Source organism: Malaclemys terrapin, chromosome 3, assembly GCF_027887155.1.
Source record: "Malaclemys terrapin pileata isolate rMalTer1 chromosome 3, rMalTer1.hap1, whole genome shotgun sequence".
NCBI lineage: Eukaryota > Metazoa > Chordata > Testudines > Emydidae > Malaclemys > Malaclemys terrapin.
Genome location: NC_071507.1, coordinates 168631367 through 168654463, shown reverse-complemented (window position 1 = coordinate 168654463; position 23097 = coordinate 168631367). Strand labels below are relative to the sequence as shown.

At 40.4% G+C, this 23097-nt stretch overlaps 1 protein-coding gene across 2 annotated transcripts in view; it reads left to right on the top strand.

Annotated features, from left to right (window-relative positions):
- Positions 1–19291, top strand: part of DLGAP2 (DLG associated protein 2) — a 654575-nt gene extending 635284 nt beyond the window's left edge. For both annotated transcript variants that reach the window (XM_054024256.1, XM_054024257.1), the window contains 3 exons: positions 11283–11374; positions 16275–16427; positions 18680–19291. In XM_054024256.1, coding sequence (XP_053880231.1) covers positions 11283–11374; positions 16275–16427; positions 18680–18898 — 464 coding nt within the window. In that variant the 3' untranslated portion in view covers positions 18899–19291. The remainder of the gene's footprint in view (positions 1–11282; positions 11375–16274; positions 16428–18679) is intronic.
- Positions 19292–23097: the final 3806 nt, after the last annotated feature.

Sequence of the window (23097 nt, the reverse complement as noted above, 5' to 3'; positions counted from 1 at the left end):
CACTATGTGGTATCTCAGGCTCTGGCTGAGCCTCTTGGGTAGGGTTATCTGCTGCTTCTGCCAGTTCAGGCTCGCTGGTGCCCTCTGGCGTTGGAGTTGTAGACGGGTTTGCAAGGGCTGGACTCAGGGCTGGCAATGGTTCTGGTGCTGGTTGCGTTGCCAGTTCCGGTTCTGGGACTGGCTTTGGCTGGGTCTCTGGGATTGGATCCACTACGGCTGTTGCAGTTGTTGGCAGAGGATTCAGTTCCACCACCTTTGTCTGGGTCTCCGGTAACACAGACGGGGCCCTGGTGGACGGCTCAGGAACAGGGATGGGGGTGAAAGCTTGCTTAGCCTGGCTGCGGGTGACTATTCCCACCCTCTTGGCTACCTTCACATGGTTGGCCAAATCTTCCCCCAGCAGCATGGGAATGGGATAATTGTCATAGACTGCAAAAGTCCACATTCCTGACCAGCCCTTGTACTGGACATGCAACGTGGCTGTAGGCAAGGTTACAGATTGTGACACGAAGGGTTGAATTGTCACTGTAGCCTCTGGGTTGATGAGTTTGGGGTCCACTAGGGATTGGTGGATAGTTGACACTTGAGCCCCAGTGTCCCTCCAAGCGGTAACCTTCTTTCCGCCCACTCTCAAGGTTTCCTTTCGCTCCGAGGGTATGAGAGAGGCATCTGGGTTTGGGGATCTTTGGTGTGATTGGGGTGTAATGAACTGTAATCGGTTGGGGTTCTTGGGGCAGTGAGCCTTTATATGTCCCAGTTCATTACATTTAAAACATCGCCCTGCTAAGGTATCACCGGGACGAGGTTGGTTGGTGGAGACCGGTGTGGTGGGGTGAGAAGGCGTCTGGGGTTTCCCTTGGGATGTGGGTGGGGCCTTGGGTTGTCCCCGGTGGTAAGGTTTTGTTTCGGCTTGCCCCTTCTGATATTCGCTCCAACTGCTACTAGTTTTTTTCTTTTCTGCCACCTCCACCCATTGGGCTCCAATCTCCCCCGCCTCAGTTACAGTTTTGGGCTTCCTATCTAGGATGTACCTTTCTATTTCCTCAGGAACACCCTTTAAAAACTGCTCCATTTTTACTAGGGAAAGCAGATCTTCCAGAGATTTAACATTTGCTCCTGATACCCAGGCATCACAATTTTTGTCAATGTGGTAGGCATGACGGGTAAATGACACATCGGGTTTCCACTTTAGGGCTCTGAACCGCCGACGGGCATGCTCGGGTGTTAGCCCCATTTTGAGTCTGGCCTTGTTTTTAAAAAGTTCATAACTGTTCATGTGTTTCTTAGGCATTTCAGCCGCCACCTCTGCTAAGGGTCCACTGAGCTGCGGCCTCAGCTCTACCATGTACTGGTCTGCAGTGATGCTGTATCCAAGGCAGGCCCTTTCAAAATTTTCTAAGAAGGCCTCAGTATTATCGCCTGCCTTGTAGATGGGGAATTTTCTGGGATGGGAAGTGGTACCTGGAGGGGGGTTGTTAGCATTGGCTGGTGCATTCTGCTTAGCTTTTGCTACTTCCAGTTTATGCTTCCTTTCTTTTTCTCTCTCCTCCATTTCTTTTTTTTTTATCTTTATCTTTTTTTTTTCAGCTTCATAGTTCTTTTGTGAGCCTCCTCTTTGGCTTTTTTCAGCTCCATCTCTTTTTTATGGGCCTCCTTTTTGGCTTTTTTTTTTCTTTTTTTTAGCTCCATCTTTTTTTTGTGGGCCTCCTTTTTGGCTTTCTCCTCTTTGTTTTTCAGCTCTATCTCTTTTTTGTGGGCCTTCTCTTTGGCTTTTTCTTCTTTGGTAGTTATTTTCCTGGTTTTTTGTGCTGGGTCACCCCCTTTGCAGTTGACAAACTGGGAAGCTCTCAGCTCTGGCTGCTGCAGAGTTAACAGTAACTTTCTAACTAGCTACTCCCGAGGATGTAAAAAGAAAAAAAAACAATTTAGCTTGTAAATACCTTTTACCAGTCATTTGCTAATTGAACCCTTCTCTTAACAAAGGACCTGTAAAAAAAACTTAACACCTCTGCCTTCAGGCAAGGAGAGATAAGTTATGCATCTATCTACTTCCAGCTCGGCTTTCCAAGCAGCTAGAAGGAAAAAAAAATCTCACTGGCTTTTGGGTTTAAAATGATCCCACCTCTGCCACCATGTCAGGACTGAGATCCCCACTTTGAACTTTAGGGTACAAATGTAGGGGCCTGCATAAAAACTTCTAAGCTTAATTACCAGCTTAGCTTTGGTTCGGCTGCCACCATTTTTAATGGATTCCCTCCCTGGGAAACCTTGAAAAACCTTTACCAAATCCCTGGTGAAAACAAATCCAACCCCTTGGATTTAAAACAAGGGGAAATTAACCATTCCCCTCCTTCCTCCCACCAACTCCTGGTGAATCAGTTCCAACCCCCCCCTGGGATCTACAACAGGGAGAAATTAACCATCCCCCCTCCTTCCTCCCACCAACTCCTGGTGAATCAAGATCCAAAACCCCTTTTGATCTAAAACAAGGAAAAATCAATCAGGTTCTTAAAAAGAAGGTTTTTAATTAAAGAAAAAGGTAAAAATCATCTCTGTAAAATCAGTATGGAAATTAACCTTACAGGGTAATCAAACTTAAAGAGCTCAGAGGACTCCCCCTCTAGTCTCAGGTTCAAAGTACAGCAAACAAAGATAAACACTCTAGTAAAAGGTACATTTACAAGTTAAGAAAAACAAAGAAAAACTAACACGCCTTGCCTGGCTATTTACTTACAAGTTTGAAATAGGAGAGGCTTGTTTAGAAAGATGTGGAGAACCTGGATTGATGTCTGGTCCCTCTCAGCCCCCGAGAACGAACACACTCCCAAACAAAAAACACAAACAAAAGCCTTCCCCCCCCAAAATTTAAAAGTATCTTGTCCCCTTATTGGTCCTTTAGGTCAGATGCCAGCCAGGTTACCTGAGCTTCTTAACCCTTTACAGGGAAAAGAATTTTGAAGTCTCTGGCCAGGAGGAATTTATAGTACTGTACACAGGACAGCTATTACCCTTCCCTTTATAGTTATGACACCCCCTGACCGCGTAAAGCTGAAATCGCACATGTTAAATGCGCGTAAGATGCGACAGACCTGTACAGCAGACTGAGCCCCCAGGAGGCTGTCCTGACTTGCAACTTCATTGACACAGAGAGACTCCATCTTGATCCTTCACCTTAGGAGACAAAGAAACCAAGCGACTTGATATCTGTGGTGTGTCCTGGCCAGTAAAAAGTTGGGTAAGAGACTGGGGGTAAAATAAACCTTCTTGAACAAAGACTGTATCTTGCTAGATAAGGTTTAGACTTTCAGATGCATGTTTTCACTTTTTATTTGCTTGTAACTATCTCTACTTTTATCTATTTTAGTTGGCATCACTTAAACTTGTTTTACATTTATTTTAAACCAGTTCTGTGCTTGTGTTTGAAGGGAAGGGTGTATTTACCCCAGTTAAATTAATAAGCTGTGATGTACTGACTAGTTAACAGAGCAGCAATCTTAATATCGTCTGTGGATGCACAGTGGTACGGGCTGTGCATTGCAGAGAAACATCTCTGAAGCACTCAGGGGCTGAAGTTCATTGATCATTACCTGCTAGCAAGATCTGGGCCAGGTGAGCCTTGAGGAGTTTGCTGGTGAAGGAGACAAATTAGGGTGACCGGGACAGTCTAACTGCCAGCAGAGCTCACCCTTACTGAGGCAGAGAGGTAACACAGTGGCTCACAATACTGGGTATCCACAGCAGCATGTTACAAATACTAACAGTAGCAAAGCAAGATTCTCATTAGAAATGAACAAGTTTACTTTGCTTTCCCTTCTCACCACAGCAGCCTTGGGCCACAGTGAAGTGACCCTTCCCCCAAGTGATGAAAATTGGATGCAGCCCTCTACGGCTTTTAAAAGCTAACACTGCCCAGTGGAGGGAAAAAATGCTTTCCCAATGAATGGATTAGCATAATACTTGACACCTGGAAAGGAGGGGAGCAAGTTCAGTCTGTAACTGGGGCCGCCTTCTTCTTGAGTCCATGCTTTGGGTACACATTTCCTAAATGGAATGGTTTGGATTTCCCAAGCAGTGCAGGAAATTTAGCAATATATATTAAAATTAATGAAAGAGGTGTGGCTAAATCCCCGATACTGCTCTGAAAATCTCAACTAGTTATTTTAGTATGTCCGTCAATTAATAATCATGAAAACTTTCCAGGTGTCTTATTCCAAGTAAAAGTTATACTTTTATTTTAACTAAACAGCTTACTTACATATTTTCCCTTTCCTGTTCAGGTATCCAGTCCATCATCATCTGTTGGAATTTAAATAGAAAATTAAATGGCTAAAGTACCCAAATACCCAAAACAGTATTTTAAAGCCAATAAAACACTGTGGAGGGAATCTAAGAATCCCTCTTAGCATATTAAGTGTTCTGCCTAAATTTTCCCCTCTTTGAATCCTTCTTCATTTAGCTGGAAAGTGGATCTACATATAGTTTCATTCTGTTCACAAAGATTCCATTGTGCAACTTTTGTGACAGAAGACATAATGTAAAATTAATTCCATGGAAATTTGTCATTTAGGTAATATCTCAATAGCTGTGGGATTACTCAAGCTAAAATTAAGCATGTCGTGCTTTTGAGCGTGCCCTGCAAGATTTCACTGCAGATTTGAAACAGCAGCTCTCCACTTCCATTTTTAAAAAGCAGCTAGAATGTCAATGGTTTGGTATGTAGTCAAGACTCTGTAGTGTACTTTATCAATTATGTAAGATTCATGGCATAGGCCTGATTCTGCCTTTGTTAAAGTCAATGGCAAAACTCCCACTGACTCAGTAGAGGAAGGTTTGGTTCTGATTTCCAAAGCACCCCACTGACATATGTCATATATTTTTAATCTTCCATTCTCATGGTTATACAATATATTGAACTAAAATAGACATATTTGACAGTTACACTATTTGACATTTTTAACTGACACAACTTGTGCTGCAGTAAAATGCCATACCAGACTAACAAACCTATACATTGTGCTAAAAAACATGTGTTGTGAATAAGATTTGCAGTTCAGTAAGAAGATTTAAGTTTAAAAAAAGTTTATGTAGTAAGTACTGAATATAATTAACTCACTGGCACAGAAAATTAGAAGTAGATTAAAATCAAAATGACAGCTTTCATATAGAACTTTGATTTCATATACGGTATATGTATTATATATAACTTAAATGTTAATGTCTAAGAATTCAAAAATGATAGTGTTTTAAGAGGTTTATTCTTATTGGTAGTTTCCTCATTATTGTCATATCGACTTCAACTGAGCAGAACTATTTTAACCTACGAGGAGTAGCACTTAAGCAGAATCATGGTTACTTTTGTGTAAATCTGTATAAACTTTATCTGTTCCCTTGTACACATGTGATATAGAACTGTACTTAATTATATGATTACATCATATATCCCAAATAATATGATCTATCAACACACAGGTTTATTTTCTACAGTATTGTAACATGTTTGGTCCATGTGGAAAAGTTTCTGTGGCATTATTTGTGCATCTTGTATACAAATAACTTTCACAATCTCTCTATAGGACCTGAACCTACCCCTGTTGAAGTCAGTGGTACAATTCCCATTCTCTTCAGATGGAGCAGGAGCAGGCTCCTAAATAGTGGTACTCAATGGGAGAAGTTTAGTTAATTAATTAAAGCGTGTATTGTAATTCCTACTCATGAGGGAACAGAGCTAAAGTTGTGTGACCATTTCCTGACTTTTGAGTGCTTAACTGTGCAACCTTGATTTTCTCTTAATAGGTTTTTCTTATATGGAATTGATATGTTGGTTAATTTTATCATCGTTCATTGATTAGCAAAATTCTTTCTACGCATTACAAACATCTCAGCCTCTACACTCTCTAACATTCATCATCCCTTCATGGAGATAATCAATCTGCACTCATCAGAATAACTCTCCAATGCATGAAATTAATAACAAGGTTTTGGCTGTGTATTAATACTGTGCTAAAGATTATGAACTGAAGTATTTCAATACTTTAATTTAATTACAGTAAAGCTGAGAGGCATGAATAAGAGAGATTCTCACTTGTTATAACTTTCTAAATATGATTTACTTATTTAAATGTCAGTAAAGTTAAGAAAGACTGTAATAACAAGTAGGCTCTTAATAATACATATTAGTTCATCAATCCCAGGGCTATAATAATTTTCTTTGTACCTAACCGTATCTGCAGCACATAGGCCCTCATTCAGCAAATTATTTAAGCATATGTGCAACTTCATATATATGAGTGGTAGGTACCAGAAAAATCCTCATCCCAATCCTCATCCCAAAAACTCTCTCCACCACCACATAAGGAAATCCTAGTGTATCCGATATCCATCCCAGCTTACAAAGCTTTTAAAAAAAAAGATTTTCTTGCACATAGAAGGAAATGTTATTTGTTCCGGGAAAAGTCTGGATGTTTCATGTGAAACTACAGGAAGTTTGGATTTTTCAAGAAAAGCTAGAACTTCAGTAAGAATTGGGAAACTTGTAGTGGAATATAGTGTTACCTGAGAAAATGTGAATACAGGTTGTAAATGTAAAGTACAGTTATGGTCAGAAAAGTTATCATGGACTGTGCTTGCTGGCCCTGATTTAGCCAAGCACTTACACAGGTGCTTGAGTCCCTGCTGAGCTAGTGTGACTGCAGGCATTCCCTGCCTTAGTTTCCCTTCTCTCAGGGCCTTTAAGCACTCCACAGAGTCCAAACAGATGTAAGATAAAGTTCTCCTGCTGAGGTTCTATTTTATTAAACCTAAAATAAACCGGAATGAAAGTCTCTCCCCTTGGGTTCAGGGAGCTGTACGGCCTTCTTCTTTGGAGCCTGTGGTTCTCAGTTCTGGCCTCTCTGGCCTGTGGTCACTCTCCTTGGCCCAGGGCTTGTACAGCTCTCCTCCTTGGGGCCTGTGGTTCGCAGTTCTGGTTTCCCTGGCTCAGAGGTTGTACAGCCCTCTTCCTTTGGGCCCGTGGTTTTTAATCCTTGGAGTTCCTCTCCTTTAGGAGAGTTTATCTCTCTCTGTGAGCCCCTCCCTGTTACTGAGCCCTGATAGCCTTTTAACAGGCATAGGTGTTCATTATCCAATCAACTGCCTAGATGTGCTCCGTACATTAGCTCATCAAGTGTAGGCTGGGCCTGCACTCCTCTTAAAGCAACCCCATGATTCCTTCCTCCCCTGCAGAACTGACCTGTACACAAATGTAGAGTTGACACTGTCTAACACTTGGTCATATTGTCAAGACATGGGGAATTTTCTGTTCAGCAGCACCCCGTAAGACTATTAAATCTTTGGCAATGTTCCTCCCCTCCTCAATAAAATATGATGTGACCACAATTTGGGTTCCACTATATTGGAAGTGCTTCATGCAGTGAATATATTCCTCCATTCTTGGAATGTAATAATTTACCACCTGTTGTATTCCCTGAAAGTCTAGTTCCCCAGCTACTTGTGTTGTGGTTAACACAGAATTTTCACCACCGTTGAACTGACTTAAGGCAACAGCTTGGTCTTTTGGGGAGGAGTTTCCCTGGACACAAACACAGGCACAGTCCTTAGAATTAAAAGCGCCTCTATCCAAGTCCAACTTCCTTTCAGGGCTTCCTAATACTAAGGACTGGACCCTTTTTCCTACAGCTGTTAACAATCCATTCAGCAGCACCCATTTCTGCACTTCCCAGGCCCGCAGTCCCTTTTGAACAGTGTTCTGGGCTGTAGCTCTGTCTGGGTCTTCCTTGTTCCTTGGGGTAGACCTCTTTTTGTAACTTGGCCTTGTAGCTTCATTGTGATCCCATGTTTTTAGACCCATGGCAGGGTAGTTCTTAGCTTCTGCAGGCTGATATACCTCCTTGCTCTGTCCATCTTCCTCTTATACTGGGCTCACCTCATATGATTCCAGTTCTTTATCTTTAGCCAAATGGGACTTCAACCCCAGAGGACCCTTAAGCAGATTCCGTGCCTTAGTCAGCTCCTTCTGCAGCAACAAACACTGCTATTCCCCAGTTTCTTTTTCAACTTTGAGGTGGGCCAGCTACTGCTCCCACTTTACCGTGAAAAAGCCTGTCTCTTCCAGCTCCCACCAGAACTGAGCCATCTGCAGCTGAAGTTCCAGGATTTCAGCAATAGGCGCCAAGTTTGTAATCTGTCGGAAGGTGCTCTCCCCTGGCTCCACCCAGACCCCGCCCCCACTCCACCCCTACTCCCAAGGTCCCACCTCCACCCTGCTTCTTCCCACCCTCACTCCATCCCTTCCCTGCCTTTTCCCACCCCTCCCCCTGAGCATGTTGCGCCCTCACTCCTCCCCCGCCCCCCAGCGCCTCCTGACGCCGCGAAACAGCTGATCCCCCGCAGGTGGTAGGTGCTGGGAGGGAGAGAGGGAGGAGGAGATGCTGATTGGCAGGGCCTGCCGGCAGGCAGGAGACACTGGGGGAATGGGGAGGCACTGGTAGAGGGGCTGCTGGTGGGTGCTCAGCACCCACCATTTGTTTCCCATGGGTGCTCCAGCCCCAGAACACCCACAGAGTCGGCCCCTATGATTTCAGATAGGTTCCTATCAGCAGTAGCAGCCTTCTCCTTCAGCTCACTCTTGTCCATTACTGCAGAGGTCTGCTGTGTAGCTGAGAAGGTTACTGCCATTATTGCAGCTTCTGTTGTGCATGAGATCTTAGTGTTTGTGCCGTGGGACACCCAATCTTTTGTCAAGAAGTTGACAGTTTCTCTTGGAAGGTTTTTCTGGAGGTCTGGCATGTCAGTCAACCCCCTTGTATCAACACAAGATGCCATTTCTGTGCTCACCAACTTATTGCATGATTCTTCATCGGCGTCAGTTCCTACACTCCTTCACAACACAACTGCTTCTGCCAGGGTGTATAGGGCGACTGTCTCATGGGCCACTTTCTGGTGCTCACAAGTCTGTCTCCAACTCCTTATCCAGCTTGGTAACCTGCTGTTCCAAAGTACACTTGACATTCTCTAACTCCAGCTTCTGTTTCAGGCCTTCCTCTATTGCTCTGCTTAAGCAGAGGGTCTCTCTCATTCCCATACTTCTATTTCAATATGTTTCCATTGCCTCTCCAAAGCAAGCAGATATTCCAATTCCTTCTGTCCTTCTTTTAGGCTGAAGACCTCTTTCTCAAGGTTTTGGCTTAGCTTGGCTCCTTCACATACCTGCTCTTTTAATTGCTTCTTCTCATCCTCCATCTGTTCCACCCAGGTACTGAGACTCAGGCCATGTCTACATGGAAGCATGCGTGGAAGCAGCGCATGTGGTGAAGACGCTCTATGCCAATGGGAGAGCTATTGGCATAAAACACCCACCCCCTTGAGAAGCAAAATCTATGTCGTCAGGAGAAGCTTTCTTGTCTACATAGCCCTGTGCACAGTATCATTTATGCTGGCATAATTTATGTTGCTCGGGGATGGGGGCAGTTTATTCACACCCCTGAGTGACATAAATTATGCCATCATAAGCTGTAGTGTAGACATAGCCTCAGTGTCTGGAACATCTCTTCCTGCACTAACCCCTGAGTCATCTGCAGTTAGACTCCTGGGCCTGCCAATTTATTGACTGGCTTACATGACTTGCTGTCCAATGAGTTTGACTGTCCTGAGCAGCTTTTCAAGCTGACTTGCGGTTCTGTAATTTCCGTCGGCGTGTCCAAAGTGTTTCTTTTGCCACGTAGAGATATCTCAATCCATTAAAGGGATCAGCAACGCCATGACAGTCCCATTGAAATCAACAGGATTTAAATACGTATGCTTAAAGTTAAGCACATATGCTTAGGTGCTCTGTTGAATTGGGGCCTTTATGGATAGTCCTAAGTATGGGTCAACATGTACCTGCACCATTCCAGGAAGATCCCTGGGAGTCAATGAGGTCCAGGTTCCTCTGAGGTTCTTGTGGTAGGGTAATTCACATATATTTTACCTTTGTTAGCACTGCACAGCCAATACAGCTCTGATAATGTGAGCCGGGTTCTGTTCAGGGTCAAGGCAGCATCCACAGAATTGTTAGTGGAGTTCCGAGTGAAGGATCTTTATAATTTGTGCTTTCAGAGGTAGAGAGTGAAATCCTGGCTCCACTGAAATCAATGGCAAAACTCCAGTGGGGGTTGGATTTCACCAGGAGAGAACACATTTTGATTGTGAGATTCCCAGACTAGGTGTACAAGGCAGGCATCATCTTTTTTACCCATAAACTGGGCAAATTTGGTCTTAACATCATTCAAAGACAATTGACAGAGAAGTCTACAATGCCATTTTACAAACTCTGTTTTCAGTATAAAACAATGTTTTAAGGAAAACTAATACAATATTGTTCTTGATTCATAATTATTTTATATTAAGATATTAACACATGAGCTAGCACTTAATATTTGATAGAGACTCTGCTTTAGAAACATGTAGTACTTTAATTAGTTACTAGAATGTTAATGCATGGAATAAGCCCGGCCTAGTTAACAGAGCCTGCTGCCTACAATATGCTCTTAGGCCCTGATCCCAAGCCTGTTGGCATCAACAATAAATCATGTTCCACTGTGAAGACTATGGAGTAAAGATATTATTGGGTTGAGCTCCAGATTGTTAGTTCTGCCTGATGATGCTTGTAAGGTAAGGTTAGAAAAACTGATGGACTGTGGAGCTGAATAACAATTTAGAACAGTGCTTGTGACAATCCACTGGTCTCATTGACTTTCATGGGCTGTTGAAGTACTTAAAGATAAGTGCATACTTAAGTGCTTTGCTGGACAGAGACTAAAGTATTTGCTAAAATAACTTCAAGATGATGACACTTGTGACTGAGCTTTGTTTTTGTCATTTACTGTATAAATCAAGGTTTGCCTTAAAAATAAAATCTGAATGCCAGCCTCAGCAAGTTATTTAATATTTTCTCAAATCTTTGATTTCCTAGGAAGTGGAGACAGTGGGAAGTGGAGACAGTGTTAGGCTCTCCCTCTTTTCCTAAGTCAACCTTCCCTGCATTCTTTCCAATTATGAATGTATTATTTATTATTGCCATGGATCTAGAACGGTTGGATATAATGCTATACACAGCCTCAGAGACTCCTGATAACTGCATCTTCCTCAGAAGTAGTTTGTCTGCATAGGCTCTAAAACATAACAAAATAGTTACTAATATTCTGAAATAATAGGAGTTCAGCTCAACACTTCTTGTATCTAATTACAGTTTTGCATGAATGTTGCTTCAAAGATACCGGTTGGAAAAAACCTTTCTGCTTGTTCAGTTCTAGGTAAGATCCGAAGTGCTGTTGGAAGTGCTCAGCTCCTTATGTCTCAGAAGTTCCAGCAGTTTTATTGGCTTTGTCAACAGAACCTGGTAAGTCAATATTCCTACCCATCTCCCTCTAATATCCTGGGACTGGCAGCTGCAACTACCTTGCATACATATTATTGGATAATTTAAGCAAGTTGATACCTACAGTGATCCACAAAAACTTGGTTTTAACATCCCAGTTCAGAGCCAAATTTAACTATCTAGTTACTGCAACTGCATAAAGTTGTACAGGTCCTGAAGTTTCACTTTGGAGGGTTTCCGTGGCCCATATTTGTCATAGAACTCTCTTTTAATTCTTAAACTGTGTCTGGCCATAAAAATATAGCATCGAGCCTCTTATGTTTCCCACAGAATAAACATGTAATTTCAGGCTAGACAACTTTTATTTCAGATTAAAGAAAATAAACAAATATAAACTCTCTGTGACACAGAAAATCCAGTGACTTCATTTTGTAACATTCTGTATCTAAACTGAGAATGGCAGCGGCCTTAGAAATAGGGAAGAGAAGACTTCCCTTGATTTAAAGTTGCAGTACAAAGAGAACAGAATGGCATGTGTTTCGGTTATATAACTACATATATACAAGTCTGATCCTGTAAAGTCAATGGGAAATCAATGCACGGAGTGCTTGCAGCATTGGCCCCATATTTTGCCTAGCCAATTATATATAATACGTCCTAGAGCTAGAGGAGCTACAGTGCATTATCTGGTAAAATGATTGTTTTGGAAGTCCACAAGAGACTAATTCAGTTCTAAATGTTATTTTCAGTAATATGCTAATGACAGCTGCTATCAGTAATATGGAAACTGTTGGTATAAGATATTTATCTGTACAAGAAGATAATTCTTCTCGTTAAGTACAGTTTGTGATAAACCCCTTCCTACTTCCTCAGGTTCACTTTCAACATTGAATATAATCTTTACCTTTTGTTTCCCTCTGTGCTTCTATTTAAAAAGTGCTAAATTCTGTAGCATGTGTAACGGAAGACATGACCTAGGACCGGTGACTATAAAAAATCCATCATTCATTAATATTTACTGAATAACCTTTTAAAGTCATGACAGCATATTTACACTGCAGATGCACATTTTGTTGCTTGTCATCTACAAAGTTAAACATCCAGGGTTTGAAAATTGTATCCAAAATGTTACTGAGAAAGTCATTTAAAAAATGTCTTACTTTCACTTAGTGATATCTGATAAAGAATGGTAAGAACATATTAGACAAATACCTGTCAGGAATGGTCTAGTTATTACTTAGTCTTACCTTGAGTGCAGGGGGCTGGACTTTATGACTTACTGAGGTCCCTTCCAGCCCTACTCTTCTATGATTCTATGTGGTCCAATTTGGAAAGCATCCACTTATCTGCTTCAAAAATATGATTTTAATAGATATTAACAGATGACTGAGCCAGGCTATTATTAGGAACCATATTTGAGATATTAAGATCTGTCACATGCTTTCTTTTTGTCTGCTGGTGAAGGAAATCTTGACTGATGTCTACAAAAGTCTTGCTGCATATCTAAAGTATCATCCCATTATCTGATTGGCTAAACTATCCATACTTGGATTAAGAAATCGTAGCCTCCATCCCACTTCATTTATCTCTAAGTGAAATGGGTCTCTCTTGCTACTGTAGCCAAGAACATTATTTTAATAAGATGAAAAGACACTGCCTGTCTAGCATATACATTGGCTGTCTGGAACAGTTATCAATTCCTTACTGAAAAAACAATAGGAAAACATATGATAAAATCTAGGACTTTTATGACCTGATGATTGAAGAAATGGTGTGAATTTTTTTCTCTTCCCCTTTTGATTGATAAACCTCCAACACAGCATGGCTGTCTGGTATGTTGATAAATTAACTCTACAAAACAATTAAAGTACGGCAAGCTAGGGTCTGAATCTACCCTGAACTAGCCTGCCGTGGCCTAATGGTCCATGTGCACCCTGCTGATGCGCATCAACAGTTCATTTAAGTGCTTTGATCTAGCAGTCTTTGAAACAGGAGTGGACTGTTAATGAACTGTCAGCACACCTCAGGAGGGTGCACTGTGGACAGTTAGACTTCAGCAGGCTAGAACAGCATAGATTCACACCCCAGCTTGCCGTGGTCTAATGTGTAGACAAGCCCTAACCTTCATTCTGCGGCACACACTAAGGTAAAACTATCATTGGAGTCAGTGGGAAGTAAGTATTGCAGGACTGAGCCCTTAGTATGATTGGGGTTTTTTATACCCTTCCTTTATATTTGATGTTTGGTTTGGTTTTTTTTTTCATTTGTTTGTATTTTGTAAAGTATTCACTAGAAGTGTATCTACAGTAGATATTGTGTATGGTCCTGATCCCACCCCACTGACGTCAACGGGAACTGAGCCAGATACATATCATTTTGCATTAAATCTACCACTTAAATGCGGTCACTCTCTTTGCGGTAGAACACAGCAGCTTTTCAACAGCATGCAGTAAGACTAAATAAATATTTAGGACAGGAAGTGGGGAAATTCCACCTTATACCAATTGAAACTACAGCGAGGATTTAGGAAGACAGAATGTAATTACCCAAAAAAGAATTTATCCGAGACAATGAACCCTCATCCTTAGACTTGCGAGTAGTGCTCTGAGATCTTTGAGTAGCACAATTGGTCACGCTCTTGGTTATAAGTCTCTTAGCAAAGACTCTCAACTGGTGTAAATCCACGTAGCTCTTTCAGCTTCAAAGGAGCTATGCTGACTTACATCAGCTGAGAATCTGGCCCACACTAACAACTAGAAAGTGCATTGTTGGTTCATTACTGCTCCCTACTGAATCACTGCACCACTATTTGTAACTGCTGAGTTTTCTTTGATTCCTCACCAATGTTCCATTCAGCACTGATCCTGCTCAGCTTGTGAGATCTAATAAGATCACACTCGAGGGTATCATGGTTGCAGCAGACCAACACATAAGCGTTGTCAAGGTCCTTTTTGTTAGTTCTTTGCTCCCTGCAGGATAAAGGCTGCAGTCATAAATAATCTAGTTTTAGAAGCAAAGCCTGAATTCAAAATTAGATACAAACAAATGAAAAGTTGCTGAATAAATTCAAACTTGAACAAGGCTTTTCCAAGCTTAGACGTTTCTAATATTAGTCCTTTTGGCTGGGGTTACCAGTTGAAAATAATGTACATTATTGATTTATACATATTAGCAGCAGGAGGTAGCCCCCTTGTGGTCCAGAGAATACAAAACAAGCTCCAGTCAACCGCAGCTACATTGGAAAATATACTGTACTGAAATAGGTATGAGCAGAACTGTGTGTACAGGGGTTACAGAAGAGCCGTTGCCTTCAATTCAGAAGGGGATGACGACTCAGAATAAGTAGCCTCCAGCAAGCATCTTTTTATGGGTCTGTAAAGTAAACTGGGAAAATGACAAGAAGGATTGAGAGGGCTGTGTTGTAGTGGAGGAAGAACAGGTTGAAATACAAGCTATATTAAATGTTGTACATCACCACAAGACTCACCTGGTGGACTGCATATAGGGGACCAATATCTTAAAATGAGTGGAGTTGCACCAGTTTACACTAGTTCAGGATCTGGCTCCTGTGATTTACTTGGGTACAGGCTGCAAGTTATGTTGGAAGAGACACAAATTTTAAATTAAATGTTTTAAGTCCATCTAAACATCATCTTTCCCCCCAGGAAGTTTCCACTGGATCCACTGAGCTCCCATAAAAAAAAGATACTTACTTTACCAACAAAAGGTGGGATTTCAAGTGAACTAATTGAGACCTACTCATTAAGGGGGGCGTCCTTTCCTCTCCTTATCAGGTGTGGAGAGCTCCACACACAATCCCACTGTGGTTCTTCTGCCTGTAACTGTACAGTAACTAGGGAGGGGCTGTGTATGGAATGAGCATTCCTGTGCAGCATACAGTGCAGCTCTGTGGAGATTCCTTGTGTACTGTCCCCTAGGCAGGATTTGGGAGCAGGAGTAGAGGCAGTAGATCTGCTTCCATGCAGATTCACCAGCCATTGACTCCCCACACACTGGGGTACAGTATGTGTGGAGGCTGCTGCAGGCAAAAGTCTACTGTGGTGATTGTAGATTGTCTCCACTGCTACTCTGTGGCCTAGAGGGAAAGATTCCTTACTGCTGTCTTCACAGAGATCCTTACCACTAAGGCCATCTCTCTTTAAAGTCATCCAGCTGGTTCCTACCTGGAATAGCAATCTCAAGAAAATGCCTACACAGCTAAGGGTTATGTCCCATAATAGCTTTTCTTATATAATTTCCCATTAGTACCCAAATGGATTCATAATCAGATGAAGGGTTTTCAGACCAACTCATTACCACTATTATTGGCTGTCCATTAAGTCATATTGCCTGTCCTTGGCATAGAAACTACCTAATCAAAATATCTTGAGGGAAAAGCTTGCCCAGCCCTTTTGGGACCAACCAATAGAACTTTTAAAATGTCTCAGATAAGATATTTGTGCCATACATAAACCCTAAGACCTGAGAATATGTAATAGCAACAAAAAGCATAAGCTGGAAATTAATTCATAACATGACTAATTTTGACTTCTAATCAGATATCACTAGTGGAATAAAAAAATTGGTTTCTCATGTTCTCCTTCCTCTGTAATGATCAGCAAACATAGTCAGTATGACAGCTTACTACATTTTAAAAATGCAGGTCAGCTTTGCACAAGAATCTGCACAAGCTACAAGAATCAATATATAATGTATAACTCATAGATTTTGGGGTTGTATGGAAGGCACATATTTTCAGTCACAGTTCCCAGCCTCATAAAGTACATTGCCTTAGCACTGTGTACCACTGTAACAATAGAAACTGGCACCATGCATTTTCAACTGTATACAAAGGTGCTTTAAAGAATGTTGTTCAATGGCTTCCGGTCTATTTATATTTTCTCTATTGTGCATATGTCAGGACCCCAGTGCCATGCCAAGGCCAACTTCCCAGGACCTAGCAGGATTCTGGGACTTATTGCAGCTTTCAATTGAAGACGTCAGCATGAAGTTTGATGAACTACACCAGCTGAAACTCAATGAATGGAAACTAATAGAATCACCTGAAAGGAAGGTAAGCAGGCCAGAGACAATAAAATTTCCTTTCAGATTGTAGTGATAAGGCCTCCTGGTGTTACAGTCAGTTCCAGAAAGTGATTGGCTTCAAACCTGAAAAGTGACTATTTTCCATTGCCTCATTAACAGATGACACTGCCCAGAATCAGGGCCTTGAGGTTTATTTTTACTTTCTTCTTCCATTTTTGGTTTAAATTGTAAGGTGTAAATAATATGGGTATAATTATCTCTACCAGCCCTGTGCCTAGCCACTGTCATTTGGCCCCTTGAATTCTGATAACAAATGACTAGGAGCAGATTGGAATTGAAAGATGCTCTGATTCATTCAGATTGCAAATACAACTGAAATAAAGTCCCTCATGCTGTCACACTGTGAGCAGTTAATATCTGGGGACTGCATCCTCTACTTCCTTCCTAATGGAGAGCTCTGACTCCCCAAGATCTCTGGCTCTCTGGGGCTGTGTACCATCCCTCTGAGAACCTCGAGGACTGCAGATCGTCCTGTGAGTAGATAGAGGTTGCATCCTTGTGTAATTTCATGCTGTCTGCACTTGTGCTCTCAGGCTCCACATCCCTGCGGCCCCCTTGTTCACAGCAGTAGCAGCACAGATTGCAAATGAGCCACAGTGGCAATGTTGCTGTGTACCTGCTTTCTTCTTTACACAGTCCCCGCTCCTGGCTCCATCCCTGCTGATTACAATATAGTACAAACAGGGAGGGTGTCTTTAGCTTAGAGATAGAATAGCTGGCCCCAACTGAATACTTGTTTGGTTTTGGAATGCGACAGGAGGCATCTTCTCAGAAGTTGATATGCTCTTTCACTTATTCAGGTGTTTAGTATAACTGCTTGCGCCTCCTCTTGGGTTGCTTGGCCGGGTGGCTGGTAGGTAGGGAGTTTTGCTTTTGCTGATGGTGCGTGTGAAAGTAAAAGATGATTCTAGTGGCAACATTGGTGATTGTCTAAGGAGGGAACTAAATCCTAGTAAAGAGAGAGAAGATGGGAGGAAGGACATGGGGATGTAATGCTCCTGACTGAAAATAGCAAATAAAAACAAAGTATTCTGGCAGAGCATGCTTTCAGGAAGAACAGTGCTTGTGCCCTCTCTCAGGACTCTGCTATAAGTCCTTTAATTTGGAAAATTGGAACAAGACTGCCAAATACTGTAAAATCTAACCAATGACAAGTGCATTTGACTATTAGGTTCAGCAGTTGCAGTAAGAAGGCCTACACAATTCATGCCCCTCAAAAGATCTTTATGATGTAGGTCTTGCAGTGGATTAAATTAACAACCAACCAGTGTGTCCTATGTAAATAGTGACCCACTGTATCAATAATTATTGCAGCATTAACATTTACTAATGGCGGAAAGCTGCATCATGATAACAATGCTACTGATGCAGAAGGATACATATCATCCAAAGCTTTCAGTTCACAGTCCCACTCAGTGAATGAGTCGAAATGGGAGATCCAAATTTTGAAGTAAAATCTGCATTTCATTTTTCAAAACAATATCAGGCTTAATAGCTGCAGAATTGAGCTACAACAAGCATTATACGAACATGTATTAAGAAACACTTTATATTCTAATAATTTCTCAATATGATTTTCTTAAGGTATTTTGGGCTGATGTATGGAACAATTAGCCCTACATTTCCATCTGTTTGGTTTGGTTTTGTATGTTACCTTTTTTGCAGTTCAGAGAGGAGACTAAACTAATAGAGATGTATACACAGCTGCTATCTCATACCCAGCTGAGGCTAAACTCAGTACGATTAATTTAATTAAAAATCCTGTCCTGCTAATCTTAGACAGGCTTTTCACTCAACCAGAACACCCAGATACACTGAGTTCTTATCTGAGAGCCAGCCTGTGTTTCTGAACGTAATGGATCTAATGATGTGCCAGGTAAAATAAAATTAACGCGAAGATGAAAGTGAGGTTTGCAGCATGTATGTGTAAAGTACCTGCAATGAGAGTAAATGGAGATAAACTCTTTAAACTGTGCTACTGCAATGCAATCCATTGGAATTTGCACTGGATTCTGCAATAGCTGGTTTTTCCCCTGTGTCCCCAGAACTGATGGTGATGAATGTTATACATTAATTAGCTCATCTCAGAGTATAAATTGAGCATGTTTATTAGTTGTGTGACAAGTATTTTTTCAATTGACATTTCTCTGATGTGCATGTTTTATTGATGTGGTGCCTTTCCCATTTAACTCACTTTTCAATTTTCAATAACTATTGTAGGAAGAAAGGAAGGTTCCTCCTCCAGTACCAAAGAAGCCCCCAAAAGGAAAATTCCCTATAACGAGAGAAAAGTCTCTCGACCTACCTGACAGACAACGTCAAGAAGCCAGAAGACGGCTAATGGCTGCTAAGAGAGCAGCCTCCTTTAGGCAGAATTCAGCCACAGAGCGGGCAGACAGCATTGAGATCTATATCCCAGAAGCCCAAACCCGGCTTTAAAGACAGAATGCTGCAGAGTGTCCTTTTTTAAAACAAATGCTGTACAGTTTGTCACTTACCTGGTAATTTTTGTCTCATTCTCTCCACTGAATATGCCCTTGCTGTTGTGTTCTTTGTGCCATAAGCACAGTGGAATGCTTTTGATTTCCTCAGAGGTTGCTGAGCTCATTGCAAGAACTACTTCTTTTTGTATTTATTGTCTGACTTACAATCAGCTACAATGGATAGGGCTTGTTGAGACCTGACTTATCCAATATGTTCTCAGAGGACAACAAGAAACACCTCTTGAGATGGAACCCAGCTTACTTTTTTGTTATTTATATTTTTATAAATTGTGTGATAATTAGGGATAAGAATAACAAACTATAAATGGGTGCATCTCACCATTCACTAGAGGCATTAGCTTATCCAAGTAGAAGGTGCTACAAATGTGAAGTGCAGGAAAGAAAGAACCCATTTATCTCTCTGACCTCCAGTTTCTTTTCCTTGAACCTAGCTAAAAAATTTGCCCATGTGCTCTGCCATTCTACTCATCTTTGTTACTGCAAAATAACATTAGGCCTCTCACGTCAAGTCAAGTTTCTGGAGATGAACAGGAATATCCAGCCACTAAAACTCCAAAGTTCATCAGGAACCAAGAAGCATACAAGCCTGGTCCAATTGGGAATGCCCAGTGAGAAATGTTTGTGATAGCAGTATAACGACATTCAGAAATCAAAGCAAAATTATAATGCAAGAGAAATTGAGTGATGGGGAAAGGAAAATGGAAGCCTTAAAAAGTTAGATCTTCTGTAGCAAGATGTGTAAAGAGAACAGTTATACTTACTCCTTTGGAACACTCATTGCATTTTAACAGTTCTTTTATGTGTTAACTTTTTATTTTACCAGCCTTCTCTCTTTAATTTCAAAAGCTATGCTACATGTGATATTTTAAACTCTCAACATGCTATATCAATTGAGTTTCCAGGGTATCCTTGAAAAAAAATATTTGCTTGTTTAAAATGCCAGTTGTGATGTTGTAACCAGTTTAAGAAATATGAATGTGAGTGGTAAGTATATCTAAGTTTAAATGGTTATCTTAAGGTAAAGGTGAACTGTGGTTTACATTTTTTTTTCCAGAAATCTTTTTCCTATGCAGTATCAGTTAAGGCAAGATTATTCTCTTTCTTGTGTCAGACTTAAAGAAATGATTTGAAAGTACAGTGACTTCCACACATGGAATATAAGGAAAGTAATTTTTTCAAGCCTCTGATTACTACAAGAGAAAAATAGGAACCACTACAATCAAGAGGCTTTAAATGTTAATTTGAAATAAATTTAGATATAGTATTATTCCACTTCATTTACCTTCCCATAGATAATTGAGCATCCCAGCTCTTAGAAGTCTTCAAATAAAGATGTAATAAAAGATATGGCCCACAGATCCTGATACCAGGGTTCTGATTACTACTCTAGGTCAAAAGAGTATTACAACTATGGCACAGATAGTCCCAACTAACACATTTTTTTTTTTACTGCTTTAACAAATACTATGTACTTAGCCATAGGCAGAACAGCTACTTAATTATACTCCAGCACTTTGGTTTGTTCACCTTGATGAGCACTTTAAATATGTACTTGGCACACCCTGCAACCTGCCACATGACTGAGAACATTAAGTAACACAGGTTACACAGATCTGACATTGCTTCAAATCTGGGTTAGTTTCTTGGGTTTTTTTTCCTTCTGAGCATTTTGTTAAGCATGAGTTCTGGTTTTGGAGCAAAGCTGATATAAGCATGTTTAGCTTCAAGATATGAATCTTTAGAGTTGAATAGTTGAGAAGTTTCTGTAAGGAGAAAACTCTGTAAATTGAGCCTGATATCTGGTATATATTTTACCAAATAGCCTTAAACTATATTTGGAAGCAAAAACCAAGATGAATGTATACCCTTCCAAAAACAACAACAACAAAAACCCCCTCCCTGAAATATTCTTATATAAATGAAAACTTATTATACCCTCACCCCCAGTGTGTTCAAAGCGTTTTCTGTATACGGAAAGAGCTGAATCCTGGGTAGTGTACAATATTGATGCTGCTTCCTATATTTGTTGTACTATTTGAAATACAAATGTATTTGCAGGTATTGGCATCTTTAGTCTTTAAAAGTGATATTTAATGTTAAGTGGAGCTGCGAATTAGAACTATCCACATGAAAATAAAGCCAGTGTATTTCCTAGATGTAGGAAATTTAAAATAGACCTATATATATATTTATGGCACCTGATATGTTTTATCTAATTTCCTTGGATACTTCCAGGCTAAATCACACTTGTTTTATTCACTTGAGTAATCCCATATAAGACAATGGGATCACGTGATTAAGGCAAACAGCATTTGACCTGTCAGTATACAGAATTTGTAAAGTCGAATTGTAAAAATTAAGACTAGTTGTTAAATTTAGATCCCAGATTATGTTATAATGTTGACTTGGAGCAGTCCCTAATGGTTTTAATTGCACATCAGATGTAATTGATAAATATTTTTGGGTATTTTATGTTAGTATGTCATCACTAAATTGGACTCTAAATGTCTGGCTAAAACAGACCTGTGTGAGCAAATCAGACCCTAAATTTTACAATGTCCATGCAATGATGGGAATATGCTCAATATGAGTCTTTGGATATGTATGATTCCCTGTTTGTTCCACCTCTGTTCCAAAGAAGAAGAATTAAAAGTAAAATAGATGCCTACTGCTAAATCTGATAAAACGTTATCTGTGCGTGTTACATTTTTAAGTGCAATATATTCAACTTGTTGTGCAGGTAACATTCTATCAATAAAGGCAGATCATAAGCCATGTTTACCTATGTATTGTACATCTAATTAGTTGGAAAAAATAAAATTATGTTTATAATACTTGTGTTGAAAGTCAGTCACACCCAATCTGCTTGAATCATTGCTATAAGATACACAGTATTCAGTAATTATCGCTTACAGAGAGGTCATGTCAAATCTGGAAATAGCATTCATTTCATACATAGGAATGGATTACAGGACCAATGTAGGAGAAAATTCAGTAACTTACAATGTTCTATTAAGATAATAGCTGAATGTCTCTTTTTTAGAGACTTCATGCTCTACAGATACTTAGAACATCTTTAGGAGTCAAAATTCTCATAACAATAAAATATTTCATTAGCTAGGCCATTTGTATACTAGATCTTATCCATAAAGGATGAAAGATACAGAAAGCCACCATTTGTCATTCCATTGTCCGTAAAACACAAGTATAATAAATAGAATTCTCAAGAGTATTATTTCGATGTAGGAACAAGACCTGACCAGTTTAAGGTTCGATACTTGTTATACTTATTTTTTGCTTTGTATATTTTTTTAGATTTAAAGTTCATTGTAAATTGCTGAAATACGTTACAATGCATTTTATTATTTCTCGACAGCTTCGATCAGAATGGCCCTTGGCAATGTGTAAAAACTGAAAATGTTGTACAGTTTAATACCAAAAATTACATTTTAGTTCATGCTTAAACTTTGTCACTGTATGTTAAATTTGAGGTCAATTAGAAAAGAATTGAAGCATAAATAGGAAGGTGTGTGGATTTCATACATATAATGCACTTCATATAACACAAGTTATTTTTTTTTAAATCATAACTCCTGCTATATCAATAAATCAGTGCCCTAATTTTCACTACTTTAACACTGTTGATTCTACAAATTGGGGAAACTTCCACTCAGCTGGTGATGTTGAAAGGGATAGAATTTACTACTAAGAGACTAGGCTACAAATGTAGGTTAGGCCGCAAATGTACCAGGAATCTCTCCAAATCCTTCGACTTGTGCTTCTCAACAGCTTCTCTGTCTTCCTGGGCTTCTTTGTTCATTCCTCTCTCACAACACACATTATCCAGTTCTACTGCTCATCACCAACTCTTCTGAACGTAAACTTTGTGTTAGGTCCCTGTGCTGTTTTATTCCAGTACGTATTTAGTCTACTTGGTAGCTATATTAGCAAACTAAGGACCAGATTCATCTCAGTCGTTTGCATGCAGCGCATTCTGAGACAAATTCTGTTCCTGTTTACACCTGGACTACAACATTAACGTAAGTGGAGGAGGCTAGAGCTTGGCCTGTCTGACTGCATTGTGTGTTGTGCATGTTAATCTGAAGGCTGAATTTATCCCATAGGAAATTAGGT